This window comes from Podarcis muralis, chromosome 18, assembly GCF_964188315.1.
Source record: "Podarcis muralis chromosome 18, rPodMur119.hap1.1, whole genome shotgun sequence".
Classification (NCBI taxonomy): domain Eukaryota; kingdom Metazoa; phylum Chordata; class Lepidosauria; order Squamata; family Lacertidae; genus Podarcis; species Podarcis muralis.
Genome location: NC_135672.1, coordinates 4,002,421 through 4,015,055, shown reverse-complemented (window position 1 = coordinate 4,015,055; position 12,635 = coordinate 4,002,421). Strand labels below are relative to the sequence as shown.

General features: G+C 47.5%; 1 protein-coding gene across 1 annotated transcript in view; it reads left to right on the top strand.

Moving 5' to 3' along the window:
• The window catches only part of ZAP70 (zeta chain of T cell receptor associated protein kinase 70), a 31,604-nt gene extending 21,670 nt beyond the window's left edge, over positions 1 to 9,934 (top strand). The window contains exons 8-13 of the mRNA XM_028713673.2: positions 45 to 228; positions 3,053 to 3,259; positions 5,482 to 5,674; positions 7,303 to 7,443; positions 8,310 to 8,422; positions 8,784 to 9,934. Coding sequence (XP_028569506.2) covers positions 45 to 228; positions 3,053 to 3,259; positions 5,482 to 5,674; positions 7,303 to 7,443; positions 8,310 to 8,422; positions 8,784 to 8,901 — 956 coding nt within the window. The 3' untranslated portion in view covers positions 8,902 to 9,934. The remainder of the gene's footprint in view (positions 1 to 44; positions 229 to 3,052; positions 3,260 to 5,481; positions 5,675 to 7,302; positions 7,444 to 8,309; positions 8,423 to 8,783) is intronic.
• Positions 9,935 to 12,635: the final 2,701 nt, after the last annotated feature.

Genomic DNA, 12,635 nt, shown 5'->3' with positions numbered 1-12,635 from the left:
ATAAAATTCATTTTTTAAAAAAATCTCTTGGGGAATGGGCGCAGGCCGTGGGAAAAAGGGCCGGATCCTGCCCATGGACACGTCCTGCTACGAAAGCCCTTACAGCGACCCTGAGGAGCTGAAGGAGAAGAAGCTATTCTTGAAAAGGAACAACCTGATTGTGGAGGACATGGAGCTGGGGGCAGGGAATTTCGGCTCCGTCCGGAAAGGCGTTTACAAGATGAAGAAGTAAGTTTGCCTCGTGGTGAGCGAGAGCAATGATCCGGCTACCTCAGCATTGCCTGCACTGACTGGCAGCAGCTCTCCAGAGAGTCAGGCAGGGATCGTCCCAACTGCACCGGGAGATGCTGGGGACTGATTTTATATGCAGAACTGGGGCTCAAAGTAAGATTCCAGTCCTCATGGGGCTAACAACCCCCCACCCCCATTTTAAAATGGATGCTGCCATATAATGGATTGAGGTTGAATCTCAACAAGAGATAAGTTCTGTTTTTGGGGGTGTTGTAAACAAAAAATGCCCTTTTCCCCTTATGGGGTATCCAAGAGCCCATATAGAGTCCTTACATAGGTTCCCTATTGGTAGGAGAGAATAACAGAGGCCAACCAGAGAATATTGAGAAGCAAACAGCTTGTAAGCTTTATCCTTATTAAAGCTGTTGCAACAGGGTGCTCCCCTCACTCGCAGGAAAGGAGGAGGACCCACAAAAATGGCACGCAAGGCCTTATAAAGACTTTTGAAATTGCCACCCTGTAGATCAAGACCAGCCCAGAAACATCATACATACATCACAGAAGGGGTGTAACCTAAGACCAGATACATCACATCAGATACATCACACCTTCATCACACAAAAAGGCGGTCTAAAACAGAAATTTGAATATTGTTGTTCTCCTGTTGTTGTTTACCTCCTGTCTGGCAGGTTACCTGTTAATGGTCACTTGATTGGATACCCTGGGGAGCCTGGCCAGTCTTTTGTAATGACAAATACTTAGTTCCTGATCCAGGTCACAGGCTCACCCTATTCATACACAGACATACCCTTAAGACAGGATTTGTGAAGGAAAAGACAATGGGGAGGCTTTTCCACTTTGACCTTGCAGAGAAAACATTTGCTCAGTTTAGGAATCAAAATGGCTTCAGGTCGGTCTTCCTGTGCTGATCTATGGACGTGCGGTTATGAACATAACCATATATCTAAGACCTCTAAATTCCTATCACAGGGGACAGGAGGCAGGCAGGTGTGGGGGACTCCCTGGTCCTGAATAGGGCAACTGTGCCCCTGAAGGACCAGGTGCACAGCCTGGGGGTCATTTTGGACTCACAGCTGTCCATGGAGGCGCAGGTCAATTCTGCATCCAGGGCGGCTGCCTACCAGCTCCATCTGAGACCCTCCCTGCCTGCAGACTGTCCCACCAGAGTGGTGATCTCCCACTTGGACTACTGTAATGCGCTCTATGTGGGGCTACTTTTGAAGGTGACTCAGAAACAACAGCTAATCCAGAACACTGGTGACTGGGAGCGGCTGCCGAGACCACATAACACCTGTCTTGAAAGACCTACTTTGGCTCCCAGTACATTTCCGAGCACAATTCAAAGTGTTGGTGCTAACCTTTGAAGCCCAAAACGGCCTCAGCCCAGTATATCTGAAGGAGCGTCTCCACCCCCATTGTTCTGCCCAGACACTGAGGTCCAGCTCTGAGGGTCTTCTGGCGGTTCCCTCATTGTGAGAAGTGAGGTTACAGGGAACAAGGCAGAGGGCCTTCTCGGTGATGGCACCCTCCCTGTGGAATGTCCTTCCATCAGATGAGGAGATAAAAAAACCTATGGAAGACATCTGAAGGCAGCCCTGTATCGGGAAAGCAAGCCAGCCAGATAGGTGGTGGCGATGGTGGTTATTTCCAGTGTTTGGGGAATGCCTCTTCTTAGAGCAGGAAATAATAATAATAATAATAACAATAATAATAATAATAATAATAATAATAATAATAATAATAATAATAGAATATTTGTATGAGATTGTATGGGAAAAATACGGAATAACATACAATTTTGCTTAAAATGTATATAGGAAGTGCAGTGTAAGCGATGGAAGTCAATCAATGAAATTTTATTATTGAGATATTTGTAGAATAAATTTGGAAGAAATTCTTCCAATTTTTCTTCTTCTTCCAAATTTTCTTCTTATTTTTTCTTCTTATTTTTTCTTTTCTTCCTTTTTTCTTTTTTGTTCTTTCTTTATATATGTGTGCTCATCTGAAATATATATATATATATATATATATATGTATGTATGTATGTATTTGCAGTATTTTGCTTTTATTTTGTAATAATTATGTTAAATAAAATTTATTTTAATAATAATAATAATAATAATAATAATAATAATAATAATAATTCCTCCACATATTGTTCCCCACACTGGGGAAAGCCTCTTCTTAGAGCAGTAAAGTATTACTACTACTGCTATTACTATTACTATTATTATTGTTGGTGCTGACCTTTAAAGCCCTAAACGGCCTCGGTCCAGTATACCTGAAGGAGCGTCTCCACCCCCATCGTCCAGCCCGGACACTGAGGTCCAGCGCTGAGGGCCTTCTGGCAGTTCCCTCATTGCGAGAAGCCAAGTTACAGGGAACCAGGCAGAGGGCCTTCTCGGTGGTGGCACCCGCCCTGTGGAACGCCCTCCCACCAGATGTCAAAGAGAACAACAACTACCAGACTTTTAGAAGACATCTAAAGGCAGCCCTCTTTAGGGAAGCTTTTAATGTTTGATGTATTACAGTATTTTAATATTTTGTTGGAAGCCGCCCAGAGTGGCTGGGGAAGCCCAGCCAGATGGGCGGGGTATAAATAAATTATTATTATTATTATTATTATTATTATTATTATTATTATTATTATTATTATTATTCTTCCAGTTTGGGTGTAATGCCTCTTTCAAATAGTCTTCCAAAGAGTCCTTTAAGAGCCCAGCCTCCTTTCCCTTCTTCTTCTGAAAGGCCAATGCCAACTGCCACCCATGGCCATAACCTCTGCTCCCCTCCTCCCTAGGAAGCACATCGACGTGGCCATCAAGATCCTGAAAAGCGGGAACGAGAAAGCCGAGAGGGACGACATGATGAAGGAGGCGCAGCTCATGCACCAGCTGGACAACCCTCACATCGTCCGCATGATCGGCGTCTGCGAGGCAGAGGCACTCATGCTGGTGATGGAGATGGCCTCCGGAGGGTCCCTCAACAAATTCCTCTCCTCTAAGAAGTGAGTCGATCCCGCCGCAGATTGGATCTGCAGGTCCCGGGCGGAACTGCAAATCCAGGTCTTTATTTCCAAGGTTTATGGACAACTCTTCTTCTCCAAAGAAGGTCAGAAAGCGGGTGGCAGATCGATGAAGCAATTCATCCGTTGAATAAAAGGGGCTACATATAAGCCTAATTCAACTTCCTTTAGAATTGTAGGTTTGGAAGGGACCCTGCGGGTCATCCAGTCCAACCCGGAATAGAAATGTCTATGTCAAGTTCAGCAAGGGAGGGGCCTGTCTCATTTCAGCCGGGAGGGGGTTTTACGATATTGGGATCACACTAGGGAATGCTTGGCTCCTGAGAGATATGAGCCACGGGTCTGAGCCACGGGATACCACTAACCATAGAAGCATAGAATTGGGAGGGTCACATTTTTCAATGCAGAACTCACAGCTCAGGAATCCCTGACAGGTGGGGCCCCCAGCCCCTGTTCAGAAACCTCCAACGAAGGAGAGTTCACCACCTTCTGGATGTTAGAATTCCTGCTCCCTGATTGCAGTCATGGGATTGTTGTCTATCACATGATGGTGTGTGTTTTCATTCCACAGAGTGGGAAGTGACGGAGACAGGATGTTTCATGCTAGAGAGAGAGGGAGCCTTGTTGCAGTGCTCCGTGTGTGTTCATATGTAAATAAAGTAGATTAGCCAAAATGCTGAGTTGCTGAGGTCTGTTACGCAAATGCGAATACTCTGCAGATCCCTGAGTGTGCCGATGTCTGTTGGCATCGGTCGCTGTGATGTTTGGGCTCCCGAACGACCAACCAGGGGGGAGAGAACATGCCAGTCGGGCATGTGTCTCTCCCAGGGTCCTACTCGAGAGTAGGACGAGCTCCTGACACTGAAGTCATAGAATTGTCGAGCTGGAAGGGACCCTGAGGGGTTGGACTAGATGACCCTCGGGGTCCCTCCCAGCCCTGATTCTTCCAAACAAAATACAAGTAATACGTCCCCGGAAGTCCTCAGGCTAAGAAACTTTCTCCATTTTGGACTTTTTGAGTGACGAAAGAGGAAGGCTGGGCCTGGGAGGGAAATGTAACAAAATGCCATTTAGCAGAATAGTATGAAAACTGTAATTTAAATTACAGCCAGAAATTTTCATGGAGTGTTTATATTAAATAATATAATAATGGTAGTACTAACAATTGAAAGAGAGGGTTGTGGAGGTAAGTTTCTTCTATCTCTATCTCTCCCTTGCTCCCTCCCTCTTGCTTTTTCTCTTTTCTTATTCTCTTGATATGTTGGTTTTTATCATTCTGTCATACATGATGTCAGAGCTGGCTCCAGGTCCCAGCTCACAGAGGACCCACGCTAGCCGGTAGTAATGTACAAAAGTCTTTATTGAAGTACAGTTTCCATTTCCAAGCCGCAGCGCCCCAGCTCTACGTCTTAGAGGCTAGACCGGCAAAGCTCCATCTGAGTCTCCACCCCCTGTACACCAGCTTAAGACTCTAACCTTACTCCACCTCTTCCGTCTCTCCTTTCTCCTCTGGGTCCTTCTGCCCCCCGGGGTCTCCTCCTTTCTGGACTCTTCTGATGCTGACGCTGACCCCCCTGACTCCTCCCCCTCCTTTTGGCGGGCTTTGGGACCTGGCTCCCTATCCGGGCTGCCAACTGCGCCGCCCTCCTGTACATTTGAACTTGGCGCGCGCGCCCAGCCTTCCACCTTCCTCTTGACCGTTTCCTCGCTCCCCGATGGAGGCGTGGCCAATCCTGACTCATCTCCTCCCGCTGGCGGTGAGCTGCCTGGCCCCGATACCTGGGACTCCTCCCCCCTACTGCGCTCTGGTGGGGAAGCTGGTCCTGATTTCCAACTGCTGCTCTCTGAGTCCCCTCTGGCCCCTTCTTCCTGGGGTGTCCCCCTAGGCACCCCCCTTGCTCTGACCATGGGAGCCCCTTTCTGTGAATCCTCCGATTCGCTGGAAAGACTCAGAGACCTCGGACCGCTGTCATCGCTAACATTTCCTTCGGATTCCTCCCCCTCGCTCTCTATCTCCTCCCTTTCCTGTGCCTCTGCTCCTGAGCCCCTGACACATGAGTTTGGATTTTATTGTTTAATATCTTAAACACACACATGCACAAGTTTCCTCTTCTCCCTGTTCTAAAGCAATTGGGTTCTCCAGCTCAGGAACCCTCATTAAGTCAATGCCTTAACCGTGGAAGAACTTTCTTTCCCTCCCCTAGAGATGAAGTCCCTGTGAATAATGTGGTCGAGTTGATGCACCAGGTGGCCATTGGCATGAAATATTTGGAAGAGAAGAACTTTGTCCACCGAGACCTGGCTGCCCGGAATGTTCTGCTGGTCAACCAACACTACGCCAAGATCAGTGATTTTGGGCTGTCCAAAGCTCTGGCTGCAGATGACAGTTACTACCTGGTGAGAAATGAAAAATGGGTTGAAGATCCACCGAAGGTCAGAGAGTGATCTGCTGGGGTGCAAGAATGGTTGAGATTAGGGCTGGGCGATATCTGGTTTTCAACACTGTGATATATCACCAGCTAAGCATTGTCATACACGGATATATCACGATGTCTGAAATAAGGAAGGAGCTGGTTTTCAAATTTGTGATATATCATGAGCTAAATACCAAGATATACAGTGGTGCCCTGCAAGACGAATGCCTCGCAAGACGAAAAACCCGCTAGACGAAAGGGTTTTCCGTTTTGGAGGCGCTTCGCAAGACGAATTTCCTTATGGGCTTGCTTCGCAAGACGAAAACGTCTTGCGAGTCTCGCCATTTCCCCCCCGCTTTCCCCCCCTTTTCAAAGCCGCTAAGCCGTTAATAGCCTTTTAACAGCTTAGCCGCTAAGCCTTTAATAGCCGCTAAGCCGCTAAATCGCTAATAGCGCTAATCCGCTTAGCCGCTAATGGGGTTGCTTCGCAAGACGAAAAAACCGCTAGACGAAAAGAATCGCGGAATGGATTCTTTTCGTCTTGCGAGGCACCACTGTACTGATATATCTCAATGTCTGAAATAAGGATGGAGCTATGTAGAGGCATTGGCTGGCTTCACTGTTTCCCCCACATTGTGATTTTTGCAAAGCACACAAACACACATCATGATTTGCAATATATCACCAGGTCAAGAATTATGGAACCAATATCATGATATGGACCTGAAACCGGCTTTGGACGATATATCGCCCAGCCCTAACACACATGATTCGCAATATATTTATTGCCAGGTCAAAAACTATGAAACCGATATCACAATATGGACTTCAAACTGGTTTTGGACCATATATTGATATATCGCCCAGCCCTAAAGGAGAGGGGCAGAGGCCGCTCAACCGGAGCAATCCTGAGAAAACAAGAAGGCATTTGATTGTATCGAGGTGACTCCAACTACAGCATGGTTAGAGTGTAAGCAATAAGTTGTTGTTGTTGATGATGGTGGTGGTGGTGTTATGAACTAGGACCTGGGAGAACAGGGTTCAAACCCTCAGTCAGGCTCACCTGGGGACTTTGGGGTGAGCTACAGTCTCTTAGCGTTCCTCAGAAGAATTAAAATTGGCCAAAGGAGAGTCATGAATGCCACCTTGAGTTCCTGGGAAGAAATCTGGGTTAGAAATGGAATAAAAAACAGGTCTTGCCCATTGAAATTAATTTCTAACGACTTACCTCTGGAGCTGAGCTGTTGGGAATCACAACTGGGGAGAGTTGTTGCCATTGTATTCAGAGGTCAGGGCATATTGTCAGATGCCATGAAGATAGGAGGGTGGACTGGATGGGCCCCCTTTGGCCAGATACAGCAGCCAGGCTCCTCTGAGTTTCTTATGACTGCTAAATAGAGCTTCCATGGACAGAGGCAGTCTACCTTAGAATGACAGGAAACAAATGAGGGAGGAAGCCTTTGGTTGGCCCCTGTGAGAACAGCATGCTGGGCTAAGGTGGGGCCTTCTCTGCTTGGGGAGAGCGAGTCGTCCACCCAAGTCTTCTCCTTCTGCACCTCACACGTTACCTGGCGATTCTTCACCGCCCCTCTTCTGTGCCTTTCGATGCAGGCCAAGACAACAGGGAAGTGGCCACTGAAGTGGTACGCCCCAGAGTGCATCCTCTTCCGAAAGTTCTCCAGCAAGAGTGACGTCTGGAGTTACGGCGTCACGATGTGGGAGGCATTTAGCTACGGACAGAAACCCTACAAGGTGAATACCCCTAAACTGAGTAGCTCAGGAGCCCCACACCCTGAAACATTCCACCAGGCTCACCATATATAAAACTGTGAGCACATTCGCAAACGAAGCAGGGTCTCCTCTGGTTTCTAATTGGACGGGGGACTGCATGCTTCTGAACCACAGGAAGTTGAACTAGATGACCCTCGGGGGTCCCTTCCAACTCTACAGCTCTATGATTCCATAAGAGTCCATCTAAGGTAAAGGTAAAGGGACCACTGACCGTTAGGTCCAGTCGTGGCCAACTCTGGGGTTGCAGTGCTCATCTCGCTTTACTGGCCATGGGAGCCGGCGTACAGCTTCCTGGTCATCTGGAGAACCAGAGCAGCACACGGAAACACCTATTTATCTACTTGCAATTGACGTGCTTTCGAATTGCTAGGTTGGCAGGATCAGGGACCGAGCAACGGGAGCTTACCCCGTTGCGGGGATTCGAACCGCCGACCTTCTGATCGGCAAGCCCTAGGCTCTGTGGTTTAACCCACAGCGCCACCTGCGTCCCAAGAATCTATATACCTATATGTTTATTCTTATTTAATTATATATATGTGTGTGTGTGTGTGTGTGTGTGTGTGTGTGTGTGTGTGTATTATATTTATTATTTACCATGCAGTTGTTGTTGTTGTTAGAGCACGAGACTCTTAATCACATGAATTGCTGTGGGTTGGACTAGATGCATAGCTGTCAACGTTTCCCCCTTTTTAAGGGAAATTCCCTTATTCCAAATGGGATTCCTCGCAAGAAAAGGGGAAAGTTGACAGCTGTGACTAGGTGACCCAACTCTATGGTTCTATTATTCTCTGCTCTTAAGACAAACCAGTCAATTTCTCTGCCACTAGAAAATGAAAGGACCAGAGGTGATAACATTCCTGGAGGAAGGGAAGAGGATGGATTGCCCCCCCAAATGCCCCCCCGAGATGTACAAGCTGATGCAGCAGTGCTGGACTTTCAAGTAAGACCCTTCTGTAGTGCTCTAAATTAGCCGAGCCCTCTCAAAAACCATACAGGGATGGCAGGCCAATATCTGGGATTCTTTTAGTTAAAAAAACATTTATTCAAAAGTTACAGTACAACTTTCCCCATAACATCCCAGAATGATCACTCTGTGAGCCAAGGAATACCCACACCTGATATCTGAGACGGGGAATGCTTCTTCGTGCAGAACGGAGTTAACTTGCGGAACTCCCTGCTGCAGGGTGGGGAGAGGCCAGTGCAAGTACGGGCCTCCAGGACGCCGGCCCCTTTTGCAACCTTCAAATCTCATTGGCAAATATGCAGATCTCCCACTTAATTTTCTCTCCTTCGTTTCCCAGGTGGGAAGACCGGCCAGACTTTTCCACGGTGGAGACACTCATCCGCACCTATTACTACAGCATCGCCGCCCGGACGGAGGAAAGGCAAGAGGAGAAAGCAAAAACTACTCCTGATTGAGTTCCGGACACCCTCTGCAGCCAAGACATCTTTCCGCCTTTGGGAAGGGATGCCTTGCAGGCTGCGCTGTTTCTCTGCGGCTGCAAATCCAGAGTTGGTGGGGACCAAGCCCAGTCGGCCCTCGCCCAGGCCCACAACCGCCTGCCTTCTTGTGTGCAACCAGCCCTCCTGCCTGTCCTCTTCCTCCCTCATCCTTGGTCTTGCACAGCTTCTCTGCCTCTCGTTGACTCTGGTGCCCCCTACTGACGGTCCTCCTCTTGTACACCGCACACTGTTGATCCAAATTCAGTAGTGGCTCCAGGTTTCCCTCTCCCTTCCCCCTCCCTCAGCGAATATGAACGTGAGAGCCTGCCAAACCCATCCAGTCCAGCATCCTATTTTCACAGTGGCCACCATGCAAGCAGGATCCGTGTGCAAGAGCCGCCCCCCTCCTTCAGTTTCCGGCAACTACAGAAGCATCGCTGCCTCTGATTGTGGAAGCAGAGCCTAGAGATTGTGGCTAGTAGCCTTCATAGAACCAGAGAATACAATTCATTGGAAGGGACCCCCAAGGCCCATCAAGTTCAAGAGCTATCTGTTTTGTTATACATAATGTACTTTTTATTGACTTTCCTAATTTTTCCAAACGGACTTCAATTTAAATAGTTGCATTGTTTCATGTATGGACTCTCCTCCCCACCTCCTCAGTGTTTCTGTTCATACCCTTTTCTACTGCATCATAAATCAAACTCAAATGTCTAATACAATTACTTTATCGTTTTTCTTTCGCTGCTCCAATCTTGAATCCTGCCTGCGATTTCTTTCATTCTTTTAAATATACAGTGGACACTCAGGTTGCGAACATGATCCGTGCGGGAAGCACGCTCACAACTCGCAGCGTTCACAAACCGCAGCGCCATGTCTGTGAACATGTGGGTTGTCATTCGGCGCGTCTGCACATGCGCATGCGCTGAAACTTGGAAGTAACCCATTCTGGTACTTTCGGGTTCGGCGCAGTGCGCAACCCGAAAAAATGCAACTTGAAGCGGCTGTAACCCGAGATATGTAAAGGTAAAGGTAAAGGTACCCCTGCCCGTACGGGCCAGTCTTGACAGACTCTAGGGTTGTGCGCCCATCTCACTCAAGAGGCCGGGGGCCAGCGCTGTCCGGAGACACTTCCGGGTCACGTGGCCAGCGTGACAAAGCTGCATCTGGCGAGCCAGCACAGCACACGGAAACGCCGTTTACCTTCCCACTAGTAAGCGGTCCCTATTTATCTACTTGCACCCGGGGGTGCTTTCGAACTCCTAGGTTGGCAGGCGCTGGGACCGAGCAACGGGAGCGCACCCTGCCATGGGGATTCGAACCGCCGACCTTTCGATTGGCAAGCCCTAGGCACTGAGGCTTTTACCCACAGCGCCACCCGCGTCCCTTTTAACCCAAGATATGACTGTACTCCAAAAAAAGAGAGAGGCCTCAATTCTTCTATAAAAAGTTCACCATTTTGACCTCTTAATATTCCTGCCATCTTTGCATAGTCACAGAATCGTAGGATCGGAAGGGATCCCAAGGATCATTTAGTTCAACCCTCTGCAATGTAGGAATCTTTTTGCCTAGCACGGGACTCGAACCCCCAACCGTGAGATTGAGAGTCTCAAACTCTACTGACTGAGCTATACCAGTCCATTGAGTAATCTCTTCGCTTCGAAACCCTGTAAAGGAAAACCCTCTAAAGGAAATATAAAGGAGGAAGAAAGCATTAAGATTATTTGTGTGCATAGTTATGGATCTCTCTCACATTAATAACTCACCTCTTGGGTATTTAATTTTTCATTTGTATCTTCAAAGATGTTTAATCAAGGAGGTTTTTTTTAAGGGCTGAGGTCACTCGGCCATTTTTTCTCTCCCTGCAGGGTCTGTGAAGGCCAGCCAGCCCTCACCTCTGATCAAAGCACAACACTTCTGAAAGGACGGACAGCCGTCCTCTGCTAAAAGGTGACCAGCCCTGGAGAGATAGAGATCTGATTTATTTTAGTTACAGGTGAATGCTTTAGGTTCTGACTGTAAAGTTATGTCCTTGTTTGTTTAATTCGGGGATAGGGGGCGGCGGCGATTGTGGCAATGGTTTCATTTATGGTTTCGTAAGAACCCTCGGACATTATAAATGACAGAATGTGCATGTTCAGAAGGCACGCCAAGGGTCATCTAGTCCAACCCCCTGCAAAGGAAGGACCACAGCTAAAAAGGTCTTTTAAAAAGGCAAATCTAAATAAGTTGCCAGTCTAGGTATGGGGGGGGGGGAGATTGATTCAGTTCACACCCAAAGAGAAATGTGTCGAATTTGCAGTTTGGGAAGCAATCTGAGACCCAAAACACGCCAATCTTTCAAAATTCACAGGTATCTAAATTTTGCGGCGTGGCTTGCTGACACACCACCATTGACAGAAATGGCATACAGTGGTACCTTGGGTTAATTCTTTCTGGAGGTCCGTTCTTAACCTGAAACTGTTCTTAACCTGAAGCACCACTTTAGCTAATGGGGCGTACCGCTGCCGCCACACAATTTCTGTTCTCATCCTGAAGCAAAGTTCTTAACCTGAGGCACTATTTCTGGGTTAGTGGAGTCTGTAACCTGAAGCGTATGTAACCCGAGGTACCACTGTATTAGGGAAATATGTGCACAAAAATTAATACATTGTGGAAAATAACATCCGCAAATGTATTATAAATGGCTCAGTACCACAATAATCCAGAATGCTGCAGCCAGATTGGTGACTGGGAGCGGCTGTTGGGGCCATATAACAACAGTCCTAAAGGAACTACATTGACTCTCAGTACATTTCTGAGCACAATTCAAAGTTCTAAACGGCCTCGGCCCAGTATACCTGAAGGAGCGACTCCACCCCCATCGCTCAGCCCGGACACTGAGGTCCAGCTCCGAGAGCCTTCTGGCGGTTCCCTCTTTGCAAAATGTGAAGCTACAGGGAACCAGGCAGAGCGCCTTCTCGGTGGTGGCGCCCGCCCTGTGGAACGCCCTCCCGTCAGATGTCAAGGAGATAAAAAAACCTATAGAACTTTTAAAAGGCACCTGAAGGCAGCCCTGTATCGGGAAGTGTTTAATGTTTGACATTTTATTATTTTTTTCTATTTTGCTGGAAGCCTGCCAGATGGGCGGGGTATAAATAATAAAAATATTATTTATTATAGAATTGTAGAGTTGGAAGGGACTCCAGTGGTCATCTAGTCCAACCCCCTGCAATGCAGGAATCTCAGCTAAAACACCCATGACAGATGGCCATCTCGGGTTCTATTGCATTTTTAATATTTTGTTGGGAGCTGCCCAGAGTGGCTGCGGCAACCCAGTCAGATGGGTGGCACATAAATATAAATATAATAATAATAATAACAACAGCATTAAAAACAACAAAAGCCCAACGATCTCATCTAGGACTTGTCCACATTTCCAGATGTTGCATGCCTAGGAAGCATGGCTCTGAGCAGTTTTGCCCCTCTTTCCCCCCCCAGGAATGTCCCCTTTAGCGCTAAACCAGAGAAAACCTGATGGACACTTGATCTGATTCACCAGCAAACAGACAGTGGGGATTTCAATGTCCACCTTACGTCCTGTTTCTCTTTCTTCCATTTCAAAAGCCAGTGCAACTTTGTGGAATTTGTGCGTATTAAGTCCCCTCCCCTCCCACCCCACTCCTTTTCCATTTCATTCTGAAACTACTCCCCTGTCTTCCCCAGAAATT